Raw genomic sequence first — 19,335 nt, forward strand, 5'->3', positions numbered from 1 at the left:
GCATCTTGGTCCGATCCTTGCTACACCTCCTCTTCAGACGAAGAGGAGGAAAACCCTTACAGAGAGAGAGAGAACGGGGCAGGGGAGGGGCAATATCTCCTAAAGAGAGCGAGAAAAAATGGGGTTAGGAGACACATCATTTTAACTAATATTTGATGTTTGTTTTTCAGAGGCTGTGATCAGACGATTCCAAGGTACCACCAAGGGGCAGCTTGGGACCGTAATACATTGTTAAATTGCTGAGCTCCGCTACTACCACTACTACACTACACTACTACTACTACTTGTCTACTACTACTACTTGTCTACTACTACTACTACTTGTCTACTACCACTACTATGTGTCTACTATTACTACTTGTCTACTACTACGTGTCTACTACTACTACTACGTGTCTACTACTACTACTTGTCTACTACTACCACTACTACTATTACTACTTGTCTACTACTACTTGTAGTAGGAGTAGGAGCAACAGCAGTACTGCTCTACTAAATAGATGGAAAACAGTGACCCATTGTTTATAACAAAGGAACTATCCTGTACATCCAAAGCACAGTACTTGTAAACAGATTATCTGCGACCACAAATAACTATGTGATAGTAAAGGGCAAAGAATGTCAGAACAATGCCCTTGCATATTGTATGATCATTAACGGAACTCCCATTATACCCAGTCACAGCTTTTGGAACTACACAGTGGGAGATCATGACTTGTGTAGCCTTGAGGAAATATGAGCTTTACACAGCCACATCAGCATATGAGATAAGAGCGATAAGAGAGTGAGCTAACACGGGACATGGTTTAAAAGGCCAGGTGGTAGGCTAAGGCAGGTCACTCCTTAGAGTAGAGCCAGTCCAACCCTTCCAGCAACCATGACCTACAACGGCACTTGGAAAGTAGACCGCAGCGAGAACTATGAGAAATTCATGGAGCAGATGGGTAAGAGATTGATCGTTTTTTGAAAATTTGTTTTGGGGGAAAGACTTTTGGGCACAAATGGCACAAATGCATTTGAAAGCAAAGACAAGTAGGCCTACAAAATGTATACATAAACAGGCATACAAAGTGCATTTAAGAAATAATGCAAATAATGTCAATTCACGTTTTGTACCACAGGCAAATTCAGTGTTTGTATAAAAGCTATTTTTAATGCATTAAATGCCTTTAGATTAGAGGACTGTGTGTGCACCTTGCACCTAAGGCACTGTCAAATGAATGCATCATCTCTAGCCAGGCGCTGCACTGTAGTACATGCAGATGAAATATCTTGTATAGTTGTTTGCGCATGGTTCAATGAGATTTGGTGTTGGACACATGGATTGTGTGTCTGTTCACAGAAGTCAACATGGTCAAGAGGAAGCTGGCCGCTCACGATAACCTCAAGATCATCCTTGAACAAACTGGAGACAAGTTTGTCGTGAAGGAGTCCAGTACTTTCCGCACGCTGGATTTGGAATTTACCCTGGGAGTCACCTTTGAGTATGCCCTTGCAGATGGGACAATGATATCAGTAAGCAATGCATTTATACAGTATTATATAGTATTATATTATTGCTGCCATACAGACAATAGCTGTGGAAGAGCCTAGGCATAGTTGTTATGTTGATGCATAGTGTATTCCCAGGATAATAAATTAGTAACAATATAATTGAATGGGTGCATACCACAATTCCACATATTTTATTCCTATCTGTTATTTCCAATAACAAACGTTTATTGCATTATTTTTCTGTGCTCAAAAGCTATTGAGAAGCTATTCAGTACTTGATAATGAATTGCAAAGTACAAGGCAATTATTCTTACTCAATGAAACAGTACAGTACCATTGGCTATGTTCCAATGTGTCCACACTAGGATACCGGTTAGAACACATTCACAATCCATTTATTTATTGTGTACAGTATACTACTGTGCATATAAAGTATAACCACAGACCTGATGAAGTATAAAACCTTTCAGCAACTAGATGAATATGATATAATCTTTTGAGATGTGCAACATGACTGCAACAACAATTACCTGGAATGTTGCCACTTGATTCTTGGACCATTATCATGATGAATTATTTGACCTTTCACCCCTCAGGGTTCATGGGGCATGGAAGGAGACATGATGAAAGGTACATTCACCAGAAAGGACAATGGAAAGGTGCTGACAACTACTAGAGCCATTGTTGGAGAGGAACTTGTACAGGTTAGTTACTCTCTCTGGAAAATGTTTTACACACCCTTAATGAAAACCTCCATAAAACTTATTTACACTTTTGAAGAAGAAAACAAGCAGCGGACCTTGGCCAAAGTACAAATCAAATGCTTGAAATTACCCATCTTGATTTACCTTTGAGTTTGCAGTGTTGGGACTATTCTATTGGTTCAATTGTACATGGAAACCAAATCAAGTGCAGCATTTGACAGAAGTGTTTGTCATGGATATGAATTTGAACCAGGTCTGGTTGTAAGATATTTTTGTTGTCATAAAATATATATATATATATATATATATATATATATATATATATATATATATATATATATATATACTCTTCCTCCAACAGAGTTACAGCTACGATGGAGTCGAAGCCCAGAGATTTTTCAAGAGGGGTTAGAGGAAACCGATCAACCAATCCAACCGCTAAGAACAAGAAGCGTTACCTTCAAATCCAGAATGATACCATTGTGACACTGAACATTTTACAACCTTTCCTAAGCCATTGGACCACTTCAGGTCTTTGTAACACCAACATAATTATTAGCTGTACAAAAGTAACTATTTGTAATAGAAATGTATAAAGCATGTTTGATTTGCACTTCAAATTTTGATATTTTAAGAAGTAAACACGTTTTAAAATTATTTATGGAGTCATTTTCTGAATTTCTCAATGTGCACATAATGTATACAGATATTTATGAATATTCACGATTTAGATGAGTACAAGCACAGTACTGCAATACGTTATTGCCAATGACTGACTCACTGTTGGCAATCATCAATGGAAATCAAGTGACTTCATAAACCAGATGCATACAAAACACGTTTAGTGATTGCATAATTTTAAGTTTATTAAACAATGAATAAGTATAAATGCATAGGCATCTCCAAAAATATAAAGTGTGCACAGTCAGCTCTACTGTACATGTTTCTTTTTAAATGGAACCTGTTCAACTTTCTCATGAAAAAAAAAAAATGCAAAGGCACTCCAGATACAACAGCAGAGCAATATATACGAAGTCCATACTCCCAAAAATAGCCCGTGAGAAGCAAGACTTACGTAAATGAATAATAAACTGTATAATACATGAATCATTTAATGTAAAGCATTGAAATAACCAACTTTACAACAAGCAAATAAAAACACTACCAGTGAGAACTGGGGACACATTTTCATGTTGAGCTACATTCAAAAATATAAATGGGGATTCATACAGTATTTCAACAGCCCAGGAACATTAGTGAACAAATACTATGACGTTTTATTGGAAGGTCCCAGTTTGTTGAGTCTTACCCCAAATTATTTGAAAGCAAAAATGTCAATAATCATTTTACCATTACAAAATGTTTATTTTACTAGAAGTAATGGCAAAACCGTGAATTTCAAAGCAGCATGCATTTAAATGACAGTACACAATTGGATTATGAGTCAAATAAATAGCATAATCCAGAAAGAAAAATAAATGTTGTTTTGCTAACTGAAAAATGACAGCCAAGATGCTAAGTATTCAATAGCTTTTTTCTCGTTAAGATTTTTGCCCATAGACGCTGCACTACATTTTATGCCGATGAGTCAACATGTAGGACCTGAAACGTGAACAATTCTAATATCAAGAATATTGACTTGCATTGAATTTGTGCCATACATGCTAAAAAGTTTGGAGACAGTGGCCAGTTAAACAAAACCAAAGCATGGATTGCTGTCTTACCTTGTCCATAGACTGCATAGACCAACATGTAATTTTGTAATTACTATCCCTGTAAATTATTTTTCTGAAAGTACCAGGGTACTCTGGGACATGGGGCAAGATTCAGACTCAAGTTTTGTTAATGCTTCTGCCCAACCATGCAATTGCTGTATATGTTCTTTGCACATATTGCAAATGGATAGAGGAACATTGCAATTAAAATAAATCATTATGTTAATATTTTTTTTTGGGGGGGGGGTTATCATTTAATTTACACAACATGCCTACCACTTTGAAAATACAACATATTTGTTATTGTGAAACAAACACGAAATGAGACAGAAAAATTGAAAACTTGAGTGAGCATAACTATTCACCTCCCCAAAGTCAATTCTTTGGGGGGGTGAAAAAAAAAGTTGAACCTCCGTCCCTGTCTCAAATCTCTGGAGGACTGAGACAGGTTTCTCTCAAGAATTTCCCTGTATTTAGCGCCATCCATCATTCCTTCAATTCTGACCAGTTTCCCAGTTCCTGCCGATGAAAAACATCCCCACAGCATGATGCTGCCACCACCATGCTTCACTGTGGGGATAGGATTCTCGGGGTGATGAGAGGTGTTGGGTTTGTGCCAGACATAGCGTTTTCCTTGATGGCCAAAAAGCTTAGTTTTAGTCTCATCTGACCAGCGTACCTTCTTCCATGTGTTCGGGGAGTCTCCCACATGCCTTTTGGCGAACACCAAATGTGTTTGCTTATTTTTTTCTTTAATGGCTTTTTCTTCTTCTGGCCACTCTTTCGTAAAGCCCAGCCCTGTGGAGTGTACGGCTTAAAGTGGTCCTATGGACAGATACTCCAATCTCCCCTGTGGAGCTTTGCAGTTCCTTCTGGGTTATCTTTGGTCTCTTTGTTGCCTCTCTGACAAATGCTCTCCTTGCCTGGCCCATGATTTTTGTGGGCGGTCCTCTTGGCAGGTTTGTTGTGGTGCCATAATCTTTCCAATTTTTAATAATGAATTTAATGGTGCTCCGTGGGATGTTCAATGTTTCGTATATTTTTTTATAACCCAACCCTGATCTGCACTTCTCCACAATGTTGTCCCTAACCTGTTTGGAGAGCTCCTTGGTCTTTATGGTGCTGCTTGCTTGGTGGTGCCCCTTGCTTAGTGGTGTTGCGAACTCTGGGGCCTTTCAGAACAGGCGTAGAAATATATATATATATATACACACTGAGATCATGCGACAGATCATGTGGCACTTAAATAAAGTTCACCTGTAGACAGTTTAACTAATTATGTGACTTCTGAAGGTAATTGGTTGCACCAGATCTTATTTAGGAGCTTCATAGCAAAGGGGGTGAATACATACGCACGCACCACTTTTCCGTTTTTTTATTTTTTGAAACAAGTAATTATTTTCATTTCACTTCACCAATTTGAACTATTTTGTGTATGTCCATTACATGAAATACAAATAAAAATATATTTAAATTATAGTTTGTTATGCAACAAAATAGGAAAAACGCCAAGGGGATGAATGCTTTTGCAAGGCACTGTACGTATCCCCAGTTAACCGCAAGTGGTTTTGTCCATTGATGACTTAAATACCATAAAACCACGATGTAGCTCTGTTGCAATTTTTTTTTATAACAGGCAATGGAGTTGAGATATCTGGAATGTGCCATTTTCCTCTCACAAAGAAGCCTGCTTGAGCAAACGACCTATAACATTTTCAATATGTAATGGCAAGTGATCCAAGGCAATGTCCAAATGCTGCAAAATTGCAACATAAATCATGAGCTGCAGTGTTCAGAAATCCCCATGGATAAAGTACCATCCCACCTATATAAAATAAGCAAAAGTGTCACTCTGTGAGAAGACAATGTCACCCATAAAGTGTTAAACTATGAAGTGTTAAAGGTTCAATGCAGCCACTCAATATCAACTAGTTTCTGTGATTGTTCTCAATTAAAATGGTCAAAAAGAAACAAAAATAGCTTGTTAGGATATAGTAATTTCTCAAGCAAGAAATTTCCTAGGACTGTCTGGAAGTGTTTGACTGGGGAGGGGAAAACTACAAAATGATGTTTCTGCTGTTAATGGCATAGAGATTTGGAACTCTCTTTCTTATTGGTCTAAAAACTAATTTACCGCATGGGGACGTCACCATGGAAGGCCAAAACTCCCTCTCACCAAAACTTTGAGAAATTTCAAACAGCTCAAAACAGCTCTTACACTACAATTATCACAATTTTACAGTATTATTCCAACCTCATAGTTTGGAAATATATATAGAACACAGGAAAAATCTAGACTACACTGGGCCTTTTATCACCAAAACTGAAGCCATTTACCTAATACGTAGGCGGGTAGCCTAGTGGTTAGAGCATTGGTCCAGTAACCAAAAGGTTGCTGGATCGAGTCCCCGAGCTGACAAGGTACAAATCTGTCATTCTGCCCCTGTACAAGGCAGTTAACCCACTGTTCTCCAGTAGGCTGAATTTGTTCTTAACTGACTTTTTAAAAAATGTTCCTATTTTCCAATCACAATGTGAAATATCAAAATGATGTATGTAAATAAATAAAAACATGAAAATAAGTAGAAGTTATGGTTCCTAGTTTTTGACAGGAAATGACCCGACTTATACAATGAAAACGGTATAAAATGAATTCTAATGTGAATGATATTTGTTTGGCTTCATTCAAAAACATCTAGAGGACAACTTGCTATCATCTTTATCAAAATTGTAATAAATTGCACCTTAAATTGCAACACTATGGGTGTCATTGACAAAAACATATTGACACAATCATGCTCGCATAGTGTCCCACACCTTGGCCCGGAATGAATCTGATCGCAGGTTATAGGCATTGACAAAAACATATTGACACCATCATGCTTGCATACATTAGTATTCCACACCTTGGGACACTGATAATTTTCAGATTGAGACAACATTATCAGCACTTACCGTGAATAGGATCTCCGTGAATGTGGGGAACATTGCCTTTAAAAGCTACAATATCTATAACCCGTGATCATATTGAATCCCTACCGTTATCTTCACTGAATAAAAAAATAATAATAATGACAACTTAAAGGTTATTTTCACTGTTTTCAGACTCTATTTATTCCACTTACTCTGAAAGTAGTCTACAGAGCCAGATAAACTGTCACCCACAGCTTTGATTTGTTTAAATAGCCACTACTAACAATGGAAGTGATAGGGGCAAGCTCACCATGTTCAACATTGCACGACAAAATCAACTCAAATACCTTCAAATCAGTGGTGTGAAGGTGAATGGCAAGGCACTGGAGTGACAAACCACCTTTGTTGTCTTTGCCTGGCTGGTTCCCTCTCTCCACTGGTATTCTCTTTGACCCAATTACTGGGGCTAAGTCACTGACTTCCCATGCCGTCCCTAGGAGGGGTCTAGCTTTTTTCACTATACTCGACGTCATCTTTGTGTCCGTTTTTGCACCCCTTGGGCTCGTGCGGGGGGGGGGGGGGGGGGGGGATATTTTTGGGCTATACTCCGCCTTGTCTCAGGGTAGAAAGTCAGTGGTTTGTTTATATCCCTCTGGTGGTGTGGGGGCTTTGGTAAAGTGGGTGGGGTTATATCCTGCCTCGTTGGCCCTGTCCGGGGGTATCGTCGGATAGGGCCACAGTGTCCCCCGACCCCCCCGTCTCAGTCTCCAGTATCTATGCTGCAATAGTCTATGTGCCGGGGGCTAGGGTCAGTCTGTCCTATCTGGTGTAATTCTCCTGTCTTATCAGGTGTCCTGTGTGATTTTAAGTATGCTCCCTCTAATTCTCCAATCTCTCTCTCGCTTTCTCCCCTCCCAGAGAACCTGAGCCCTAGGACCATGCCTCAGAACTAACTGACCTGGCGACTCCTGGCTGTCCCCATCCCCAGTCCACCTGGTTGTGCTGCTGATCAAGTTTCTGCTGTTCTGCCTGGAACCCTGACCTGTTTACCGAACCGGTTACCTTATGCCGGATCTACTCTTTCAACAATCTCGACCTGTGAATGCTCGGGCATGAAAAGCCAACTGACATTTACTCCTGAGGTGCTGACCTGTTGCATCCTCTATAATCACTGTGATTAATTTTTGACCCTGCTGGTTATCTATGAACTTTTTAACATCTTGAAGAACAATCTGGCCTTAACGGCCATGTATTCTTATAATCTCCACCCGGCACATTCAGAAGAGCACTGGCCACCCCTCAAAGCCTGGTTCCTCTCTATGTTTCTTCCTAGGTTCATGCTTTTACATCAGCATTGCTTGCTTTTGGGGTTTTAGGCTGGGGTTCTGTATACACACTTTGTGACATCTGCTGATGTAAAAAGGGCTTTATAAATACACTGCTCAAAAAAATAAAGGGAACACTAAAATAACACATCCTAGATCTGAATGAATGAAATATTCTTATTAAATACTTTTTTTCTTTACATAGTTGAATGTGCTGACAACAAAATCAAACAAAAATGATTAAAGTGGAGAACCACACTACAGGCTGATCCAACTTTGATGTAATGTCCTTAAAACAAGTCAAAATGAGGCTCAGTAGTGTGTGTGGCCTCCACGTGCCTGTATGACCTCCCTACAACGCCTGGGCATGCTCCTGATGAGGTGGCGGATGGTCTCCTGAGGGATCTCCTCCCAGACCTGGACTAAAGCATCCGCCAACTCCTGGACAGTCTGTGGTGCAATGTGGCGTTGTTGGATGGAGCGAGACATGATGTCCCAGATGTGCTCAATTGGATTCAGGTCTGGGGAACGGGCGGGCCAGTCCATAGCATCAATGCCTTCCTCTTGCAGGAACTGCTGACACACTCCAGCCACATGAGGTCTAGCATTGTCTTGCATTAGGAGGAACCCAGGGCCAACCGCACCAGCATATGGTCTCACAAGGGATCTCATCTCGGTACCTAATGGCAGTCAGGCTACCTCTGGCGAGCACATGGAGGGCTGTGCGGCCCCCCAATGAAATGCCACCCCACACCATGACTGACCCACCACCAAACCAGTCATGCTGGAGGATGTTGCAGGCAGCAAAACGTTCTCCACGGCGTCTCCAGACTCTGTCACATGTGCTCAGTGTGAACCTGCTTTCATCTGTGAAGAGCACAGGGCGCTAGTGGCGAATTTGCCAATCTTGGTGTTCTCTGGCAAATGCCAAACGTCCTGCACGGTGTTGGGCTGTAAGCACAACCCGCCACCTGTGGACGTTGGGCCCTCATACCACCCTCATGGAGTCTGTTTCTGATCATATGAGCAGACACATGCACATTTGTGGCCTGCTGGAGGTCATTTTGCAGGGCTCTGGCAGTGCTCCTCCTGCTCCTCCTTGCACAAAGGCGGAGGTAGCGGTCCTGCTGCTGGGTTGTTGCCCTCCTACGGCCTCCTCCATGTCTCCTGATGTACTGGCTTGTCCCCTGGTAGTGCCTCCATGCTCTGGACACTACGCTGACAGACCCAGCAAACCTTCTTGCCACAGCTCGCATTGCCATCCTGGATGAGCTGCACTACCTGAGCCACTTGTGTGGGTTGTAGACTCCGTCTCATGCTACCACTAGAGTGAAAGCACCGCCACCATTCAAAAGTGACCAAAACATCAGCCAGGAAGCATAGGAACTGAGAAGTGGTCTGTGGTCACCACCTGCAGAACCACTCCTTTATTGGGGGTGTCTTGCTAATTGCCTATAATTCACACCTGTTGTCTATTCCATTTGCACAACAGCATGTGAAATTTATTGTCAATCAGTGTTGCTTCCTAAGTGGACAGTTTGATTTCACAGAAGTTTGATTGACTTGGAGTTACATTGTGTTGTTTAAGTGTTCCCTTAATTTTTTAGAGCAGTGGATAATTGATTGATTGATTACTTAGAGGTGATTTTGCCACAGATTCTGAACATAGTGAGCTTTCCCCTATCATTCCTTTTACTTTTTGGTTGGCAGTGGCTAAAGTTGGTCAAGTTAGCAGTGGTTGAAATAAATGTCTCTCCATGCATATACTTTTTATGTCTCTCATGGCCTATAAAGTACATGCATGGTACTGTACGTGGAAAAATTGAGGCAGGTCCCCAAAAAATTGAAGATATAATTGAAGTAGACCCAATAACATAAACCAATTGGAATTTGGATGTCGGTTGGATACAAATGTAAAGTATGCCATGCGCATGCTCATACTGTACACATCACTATTGTTACCTCTTTATAAGTCCTCATGCAGGTTGGCTAACATTGTAACAGTTGTCTATTCAGCAGGATAACAAGTATGCAAACACAATGTTAGTGTTTGTATTCTGAGATTGCTGAATTTGGTGCTCATATTCGGAAATAAAATTTGTGTTGGCCACACAATCAGGGATGCACATTACCTTAAACCAAAAGATACACCTCTTGATCCCAGAGGTCAATGTCACACTGTAGCAAGTGTATATTCAACAGGTTATCATTATATTTGACTGTAATATGCCTTGGACTGCCCTTTCCAACTTCCAACTCATCTATCAACATACATAAACATTTTTCTCTCTGACAGTGGACTATCAAACTGTATCTTACTTCAAAATACATATAAGTACTTCTGTAACCCACAGTGCATCAGTGATTTGGCATTTGACACTGATTTCAATTGAAGTTCTAGGAGCAACACCTTTCCAGTCAGCAGACTCTTTGGCATCCAGTTCAATAGATTATTTTCCATGGACATCAGACCTATGAGTAAGAAGAGGATAGTAGATTACTATGATATAGATCATACTGTATGTGTACGCCATGAATACGCCATGAGTACATTTCCAAGAAAGAAATGCCATTTAGCAGACACTTTTATCCAAAGCATACATAAATTGTTTATGGGTTATTTGCCTTGCTCAGGAGTAGAACGACAGATTTTTAGCTTGGCAGCTCGGGGATTTGTCCAGCAACCATTCGTTACTGGCCCAACGCTCTAACCACTAGGCCCACTGTCCTGTGTTCAAAGCACAATGCTCTACCAGCTAAGCTACAGAGGCCCACATTACCAATGTGCTATAGAGCTTGTTACTAAAAACATTTCTTGTCCTTATACACTTCTTGTACTGCAGACCTGGGTAAAATTTATAATGTAAAATATTTTCAAATACATGGGAGTTTCATTTCATTTGGTTGAGTACAATGAAACCAACACAACAGTAAAAGAAGTGCACCACGCAAACTAAATATTTCTGATTAAAATATATTTTAAAGTATTCAACCTATGTATTTGACCCAAGTCTGGTTTATTGGTTGTGCATTTTTCAGCTCTTGTTTTTGCTTGTTTAAGTTGACATTTTAGTCATTTAGCAGCCACCTTTATCCAGAGCAGCTTAGTTAGTGCATTTCTTAAAGGCCCAATGCAGCTGTTAATTTATCAATATCAAATCGTTTCTGGGTAACAATTAAGTACCTTACTGTAATAGATTTCCATTAAGATGGGAAACAATTGCTTTTTAGTATAAAAAAAAACTTCTGAAACTAAAAATCTGCTCGGTCTGGGAGTGGTCTGAGTGGGGAGGGGGAAACTGAAAACTGGCTGTCACTGGCACAGAGGTTTGGGACTTTCTTTGTTATTTGTCAATTAATCAATTTACCGCATGGTGATGTCACCATGGAAAGCCGAAACTCCCGCCCATGCAAACCTGCTGATAATACGGTAATGTGTAGATTGTATTTTCAACCAGCAACTATCAGATACAGTGCGGGTAGTCTGTGCGGGTAGGCTAGTCTACATGATGAGATTATTATATATAAGAGCGAGAATATTTGTATTTGTCAAATGGCAGTCAAACATCGATCATCATGTCACCAGCATAAGACCTTCGATATATATCGGAAAGGAGCATCAAGATCAATGTGTACTTTCACCACCATGTGAAGTTCATCATCACTTATCACCTGTAGCCTAATGAACTTCATGGTTTTCCAAGCCATAGTGGGAGGACCACACACCATATCATCGCGTGACTCCAAGTTTACTTCCATATGATGGCTATTATATCAATACATGTCTATAAAGGCGTTTCCACCACCATTTCTCGCATGATACATTTTACAGACAAAAAAATGCCCAGGTCGAACAAACTGTCACACCCTGACCATAGTTTGCTTTGTATGTTTCTATGTTTTGTTTGGTCAGGGTGTGATCTGAGTGGGCATTCTATGTTACATGTCTAGTTTGTCTATTTCTATGTTTGGCCTGATATGGTTCTCAATCAGAGGCAGGTGTTAGTCATGGTCTCTGATTGGGAACCATATTTAGGTAGCCTGTTTGGTGTTGGGTTTTGGTGGGTGATTGTTCCTGTCTCTGTGTTTGCACCAGATAGGGCTGTTTTGGGTTTTCACAGTTCTTGTTTTGTTAGTTTGTTCATGTGTAGAGTCTTTATTAAAGAACCATGAATAGAAACCACGCTGCATTTTGGTCCGCCTCTCCTTCGACACAAGAAAACCGTTACACAAACAAATGATCTATCGGCATTTATAAAATTGTATTGAAACGGTTTCCATCACAGCTGGCATGTTTTTAAAATAATACGCTATCACTTTAGTCGCATAAAAATGGTTACTGTCAGCAAATATTTCCTCAATAAGTAGCAAAGTCAGTGCATGTCCTGAGTGGTGGTATTGAACAGCTTAAATCCTGGTATATAGATGAATATATATATTTTTACTGCATTAAATTAAAATAAGAAATGCCGTGCATTATCATCTCCAGGGAAATTAAATGATTTGGTGTCTGGCCTTCTCTCACTGATTTTGACTCAGGCGAGTGCAGCATGCCGTGCAGTAATGCTTGTACAAAATAAACTGCATCTGTATTCATAGAAGGACCTGGTAGCGGAGCCATTAAAAAAAGTGCTGAAAAGAGGAACTGTGTATCACTTACCAGGTAATACCATCACAAATAGCCACGCTCATCCAGTGCTTTGGCTGTCACTGGGTTCCATTTTGCAGTGGGCTTATTGCTGTTATGGCCTGTTTTCGAGGAAAAAAATAAAACAATATAGATGAAGATGAACTCAATGCAAAAACACACATGACATTTTATTTTATTTTTTTTATTTTTTTTACAGATGACGTCAAAGCAAATTTTGGGCAGATGCCAGCATTTAAAATATTTGGATGCTTTAATATTTATGCTTTATTACAGTTGTAATTTTACTGTTGAGACCACTTGTACAGTATGAGGAGAACATGTCGTTTTGGAACAGTGTACTGTACATGAATGTCCGTAGGTGTTTTTACAAGCCGCTGTGACTATACAAGCTTACCTGCATCAGGTCGGGTTTTGGGTGGGTCTAGCATGGAGTGTGTGTTTGCGGGGTGCAGGTGGTGGCTGGGATGTTCTCGGGGCTCCGTCGGTGCTCGCGGCACGATAGCCGAGAGTAGGAGGGGTCGCTGGTGATGGTACTTAAGTCTGTATGTGTCCGTCATGCAATTGTCCACGCTGAAGTACGTGGTGAGGGAAACCCCTTGGGCTGCCGCTGACTCGGCTCCAGGTGGCCTGCAGATGGGCAGCCTCTCCTCACTTTCGCCCGACGACGGGTTACTCCTCTCTGGGTCCGAGCCCGACTTGGAGCTGGCACCCGACGAGGGCATCTGCAGAGGGCCATTGGATTCCGACCTCCGGTTGGGGCTGGGGGTATGTGAGGCCGAGGTGGGCCGGACGCTGGGCCGGGGGCTGGTCTGGGAGGGCTCCTGGAGTAGCCTGGGATGGAAGCAGTGGCGGCCAACATCCCCCTGGTGAGGGGAAGCTCGCTGGGCGGCTTTGGGGTGAGGCAGTGGTGGCGTGATGGGCTGATGTTGGGATGAGGGCTCTTCCAGTTCGATAAGGGGGGGTTGGTGGAAGGCCAGGTGGTGGGGGGGACAGGGCAACTCGGACAGAAGGGGCTTGCTGTTGTTGGAGCGGTAGGCACTGTCCTCTGGTTCTGAGAGATTCCCAGTCAGGTTGTCGGAGCTGTTCCACTCCGAGCTGCTGGGTTCACCCAAGCGCCGCAGGGCGGGGCTATCGCCATGGTGACCACCTCTGTTGTTGTTACTCATCTCTGGCGATTCCATCATGTGACTGCTCCTGTTGTCTGAGGAGCTAGCGTCCCTCTCTAGACCAGCTCCTTTCTTAGAACTACAGGGGCTGTATCTACATTTCTGTCTGTAGAATAGAACACAATATACTTTCTAAATGCACAAAATATGGATGTACACATTGACAATTAACGACATTAAACATATCAACATAACATTACCTTGAACTTGGACTACTTTTCAGGAGATGTGAAACTTGATGGTCACAATTCTTTCCCTGAGTTGTCAGTTGATGTTTACCTAGAAGAAAAATAGACAAAGCTGAAATTAACACACTCACTGCTTAGGACAAAATGAAAATGAAACCCCAAAATGATGCAATCACCAACATTTTATGGAGTTATTTATTTACATTATTTATAAAGTATGGATAGTTTTTCCCCACGATAAATCTTGATATTTTGTCCAGAAGGGAAAAGTAATACAACTTGGGGGTGATTCCATTGAATAAATGACATCAACAGTTAATCAGGTCTATTTATTCATGATTTATAAATTAGGAATAAGTATTTGACATTTTCATTTAAACCACCATTTTCTTAGAGACACAAAGAAAATAACACCTAATCGCAGAGAAGAGAAAAAAACAAACATTAGAGAAGGGGAAAGAAAGAAAGAAAGAAAGAAAGAAAGAAAGAAGAGAGAGGGATGGACAAGCAGGTCGACACAGACACAGAGACAGAGAGAGAGAGAAAGAGAGCAAGAGAAATAGGGAAGGGCCTATCTTCAGGGAGATAGCCTATTTGTCTCACTGTGCCAGTGAGTTGGGGGAGTAAAAGCAGTTCTGTTTTTCTGACGCACGATGGCACCACAGGGTTGATCTCCACCGCCATTGACCCTGCTGCTGGATTGACCAATCGGCAGACGGTCAGCACAGCAGGAGGCAGTATTGCATGCTAAATGCATCCACTTTAAAAATAGAAGCGTAATTTTTTTTCCTTCCTGCCACTGAGGTCCATGCAAGGATAAAAGCTGTGGGAGTCGGTTTGGCTCTAGATTCACACAGGTTGACTGTAGAAGGAAGCATTGCTATAAGTTAACATATTCAGGTGAAGGGATAAAACATGTTCAACTCTATGCTCTTGTATAAAACTATGAAAGAGTGTTTGCAGCCAACACTCGATCACATGAAAATTTTAAAAAGGGGCCAGCACTTGATTCAGTTGCAATAAAAGCTTTGAATAGCTTAGCTTTTATATATTTTATGGGGAACATATCCTACTGGAGCACACAGCGCTCTACACACAAGCTAACATATTAACAACAATGACTAAGGTGGAAACAGTCAAGTCCAGCTGCGGCATCTGAACAAGCATTTGGGGATTACTGTCAGATTAATGAATGTGGAGGGGCTTAATGGGTGAACAGGTTAAATCAACTTTTTGGCATTCTAGAGACCAACAGTCAACCAGCGCACAATCCAAATTGACATTCTGTGTACATTTATTCACTCATACGGTGTTTAAAATGTTTATTTTTATGTGATAAAATGTCCTCTTTAGCCTCTGAACACTTGACAAAAATGCCATACTCTGGCCCCTCAAATACACATAAGATACAATGGCATAGAATATCATATTTTTCATCAAATACACATAGGATCAAATGTGAATAGAAGGTCATCTTTTCCCTCAAATTCACATAGGATTTGTGCATCCTGTCAAAAGATGTTGCGAGCACAGAATCTACAAATCTAGAATATAGCTATCAAGGCAGAGCGCAACAAACTCCCACTAGGAAACAAAGTCAATAGGGTCGAGTTTAGGCAAGGTTTAATAAGATCTCCCTCTCAACATGACAACAACAAATTATCAAGTCAGGATGTTACTGTATTTTTATATTTTGCCTACCCTCATTCTCAGTGTGGAAAATAGTCAGAGACCTACAGTACAACACAACACATATCCTACTGTACACTACACATGTCTGATAGATTTTGACGTGTTACTTACAGTACTGCTATTTACAGTAGCAACAGTAGGCCATTTGTTAGCTTGGCTCAAAATCTATTTCCACACTAGGTTTATTTAGCGTTTTCTTCTCGGATATCGTCATGTATTTTAAATAGCTAGTGCAGATTAGAACATAAGAGATTTGAAGGGCTTGATTTTGCATGACTCACCAGGGCTCTGACAATCATGACAAAGGTCCTTTGCGTTTAGGGCCTATTGCCCCCATATTCAGTTGGCCATAATCTAGCACCATTAAGTCAGGGGATCAAAATGAACAGTCCCTTAATCTGATTTTCCTTCTTTTTTAAAGCCTATGTTTCCCTGAAACGTTGGTATGGGGGAGGGCAAGATAATACTGGTATCTCTCTTTTCAAAACACTGAGGATTTTGTCGTTGCTCGGATGTATATACAAAGTCGTCTTATAATACAGTTTTATCAAGGGTTGCACTATGATAGTGTGATGGAAATTAAGTATAACATTTCCATCACAATAGATAGAAGATACATTACGTACTGTATTGATTTAGAACTATTACTATGATTTTGCAGGTATAACGCTAAACCTTTGTAAGAATAACACAATTTTTCAAGTGTTCTGAGAGATTTGGTGTTATGAACTCTTTAGGGACAGTTTGACATATGAAAAAAATACATTGCACTCCCTCCCCCTCAAATCAAAAATAATGATTTACCACCATAAATAACAATAACTGTAGCAACCCTGTGTTTATAAACGTGGATATCAACTTCAGAAAGTTGAGGGTTTGCCGACCACCACGGACGGACAGGCTCACTCTCCCTGCCTGTATCATTACACTACGACCAGAGCCGGCTGCAGACAACGATCAGCTAGGGGGAAATCGTATTTTCCACATGTTGATGCTATATTTATAATTATATAAAATATATGCAATTCATTTTCCATCAACAGGTTTCTTGCGCCAATGCACCACACACAACCAATAAGCAACATATAACTGCATACTGATTACCGACTTTGAGCGCTTATCATCATAGTTTGAGTCTTCAACACCAGAACCAAGAAGAGTATGTCAGTCTGGACAAAACAGAAATTACATCCCTCCCTACTCAGTATTGAAGGCTTGGTTTGACAATCTCCAAATGTCATGAAACCTTTGTGTGTTTTGTAACAGAAGTCTCTTTATATTAATCGAATGGCTGTCAATCAAGGAACCTACCAGGTACAACCCTAAATCTGTCAACTTGGGCACCCTCAAAGATATCATCCTGACCAACTTGCCCTCTAAATACATCTCTGCTGTCTTCAACTAGGATCTCACCGATCACTGCCTGCGTCCGTAAGGGGCCCTCGGTCAAACGACCACCCCTCATCACTGTCAACACTCCCTAAAACACTTCTGCAAGCAGGCTGTTACAGCAGCAAAAACGGGACCAACTCCATATTAATGCCTATGATTTTGGAATGAGATGTTTGATGAGCAGGTGTCCACATACCTTTGATCATGTAGTGTAACATTCTGAGAACCATGTTTCTTAAGAGGGAATTTAAGTACTTCAGCGTAACGTTTCCTAAAGGTTTCCTCATGGTTCTATTTAAAGTAATGTTCTCAGAATGTTCAGAGAACATTAAGAAACAACGTTCTTCTGTGTGAATTTCAGTACTCCAGGATAATGTTTTCTGCAGGTTTCCTCATGGTTCTATATGAAGTCATGTTTTCAGAACATTAAGAAAACTTTCCATAAAAAACACAAGAAAGTATTACTAACGTTCAAAGAGCGTTCTAAGAATGTAATTTAAAAATAGATGCAGTGCCTTATTTAGGGCTTGTTTCCTTTGAAATGGGGTCTGTTTGAATTGACTAAAATGAACAGCTTGGTATGAGTAAAAAAAACAAACAATGCATGCTAGCTCCATCCTGGTGGAAAAGTGGACTACTTCCATGGATAGAGAACATAAGGAAATGAATATAATGTGTACCATCTGTGCTTGGAGTTCAAAACAGCAGTGTTATTAAACGTCTTATTGAAACATGTTCTCAGATCATTATTTAATGAGCTTCAAATCATCTATAATTGCTGTTCTCACAACGTTAATAAAAACTCCAAGGAAAACTTTCAGGGAACCATAGTAAAACATTCTCAGAATCTCCCTGCAAGCTAAAAATGTAAGTTCCCAGAACAGGCAAAATATTAACTTCCGTTCTCTGAACGTTAATAAAACTTTCAGATTTACCAGTCAGGAAATGTATGGATTAGTCCCAAGAACCAATGGGAAACTAAAAATGTAATGTCCCCCAACCTCCAAGGAACCAAATGTGCTAGCTATAGGTATATTAACGTGTGGTGTAGTACCCGTGTGGAAAAGCGTAGTGCATAAGTGAAGTGCCAAAACACCTAGATAGGGAGGGCACATGCAAACAGATGAGGAAATTGGCTATATGGAAGACATGAAAACCTGCAAAATGGTGAATGTAAATCAGGGGAAAAAATGTACTACCCTCCCCTTTGCCCCCCCCCCCCCAAAAAAAAAACACAACCCTCCCCAAAACAAAACAAAAGTTAGACAACCTTCCCGTTTTGGAGCAGCCCTCCCACCCTAGTACATTTTCAAACTGTCCTTTAGAGAGAACATGACTCCGTTTCAGTTTAAACTACAAACAATGAACCTTCACTAAACATACTGTACTACAGCTGTAGGATATTAATGGACTAGTATTGTCGCAGCAAAAATAATCCTGCAGCATGTTGCGTGATCGGTGGTTAGGCTATATTAGTGGTTAGGCTATTAGCCGGCCAAAATTAGGCTTCATGAAAAGTGAAGTACTGTTAATATAACCATGTGTTTTTGCATGTTTTCAGCGAATTTATGTAAATCATGAAATCCATCTGCATTTCCCACTGTGCAGAAAAATTCTCAGTTACAAAAGAGTGATCAAATTAAGATCATACATCTGTACAACTTATATATTAAACACACATGCTCGAAAGCGTAGAACATCCACTTACCTGGATGCAAAGGGGAGCGTATCGCATCAGGTTTTGAATCGCACCTGTTTGGGTGAAGCTGACCCCTGCAAAAAAAAGAAAAGAAGATTTAAACTCGGAAACAACTCTGCCAAAATGGACTTCATAGAGTAAGATCATTGTGTTTCACCCAAGAGACTAAGTTTATGATGGACATTGTGGTACAACTATCCTTGTGTGACATTTAAAGTGTTAAATTCATTGTATTATTGTCTGGAAACACATGGGTCCCCTGAAAAGACAAAACATCTATATAAACAAATATAAGGCAAGTTTATTAGGTGTCAACACATGAACTCGAATTAAACTTAACAACATTACAGTCACTTAATACAAGATTTCAATGTAAACAAAGTCCACCTTTGTGAA

General features: G+C 40.5%; 2 protein-coding genes across 3 annotated transcripts in view; one reads left to right on the plus strand and one right to left on the minus strand.

The window, feature by feature from the left end:
• The first annotated feature begins 813 nt into the window (after window positions 1-813).
• Window positions 814-10,444, plus strand: LOC115145807 (fatty acid-binding protein, intestinal-like). 2 transcript variants are annotated; one of them, XM_065004066.1, is made up of 4 exons: window positions 814-944; window positions 1,343-1,515; window positions 2,091-2,198; window positions 7,745-10,444. In XM_065004066.1, exons 1-4 carry the CDS (start codon window positions 878-880, stop codon window positions 7,751-7,753), a joined length of 357 nt encoding a protein of 118 aa, XP_064860138.1. In that variant the 5' UTR covers window positions 814-877; the 3' UTR covers window positions 7,754-10,444. The 2 variants fall into 2 exon arrangements, with proteins under 2 accessions (XP_064860138.1, XP_029543211.1); XM_029687351.2 differs by lacking the exon at window positions 7,745-10,444 and adding an exon at window positions 2,560-2,855 and having other exon boundaries at window positions 815-944.
• The window catches only part of LOC115145806 (inactive ubiquitin carboxyl-terminal hydrolase 53-like), a 50,293-nt gene continuing 33,564 nt past the window's right edge, over window positions 2,607-19,335 (minus strand). Inside the window, exons 15-19 of the mRNA XM_029687350.2 lie at window positions 18,949-19,013; window positions 14,169-14,247; window positions 13,197-14,074; window positions 12,812-12,900; window positions 2,607-10,623 (exon numbers count right to left, since the gene is read on the minus strand). Coding sequence (XP_029543210.2) covers window positions 12,824-12,900; window positions 13,197-14,074; window positions 14,169-14,247; window positions 18,949-19,013 — 1,099 coding nt within the window. The 3' untranslated portion in view covers window positions 2,607-10,623; window positions 12,812-12,823. The remainder of the gene's footprint in view (window positions 10,624-12,811; window positions 12,901-13,196; window positions 14,075-14,168; window positions 14,248-18,948; window positions 19,014-19,335) is intronic.

This window comes from Oncorhynchus nerka, linkage group LG18, assembly GCF_034236695.1.
Source record: "Oncorhynchus nerka isolate Pitt River linkage group LG18, Oner_Uvic_2.0, whole genome shotgun sequence".
Classification (NCBI taxonomy): Eukaryota; Metazoa; Chordata; class Actinopteri; order Salmoniformes; family Salmonidae; genus Oncorhynchus; species Oncorhynchus nerka.

Bases quoted from the DNA above. Each gene is read 5' to 3' on its own strand.
- LOC115145807 (XM_029687351.2), top strand. From the start codon at position 878: ATGACCTACAACGGCACTTGGAAAGTAGACCGCAGCGAGAACTATGAG. The intron at 1,516-2,090 runs GTAAGCAATGCA...TTCACCCCTCAG, and splicing joins CAGATGGGACAATGATATCA to GGTTCATGGGGCATGGAAGG. The intron at 2,199-2,559 runs GTTAGTTACTCT...TTCCTCCAACAG, and splicing joins TTGGAGAGGAACTTGTACAG to AGTTACAGCTACGATGGAGT.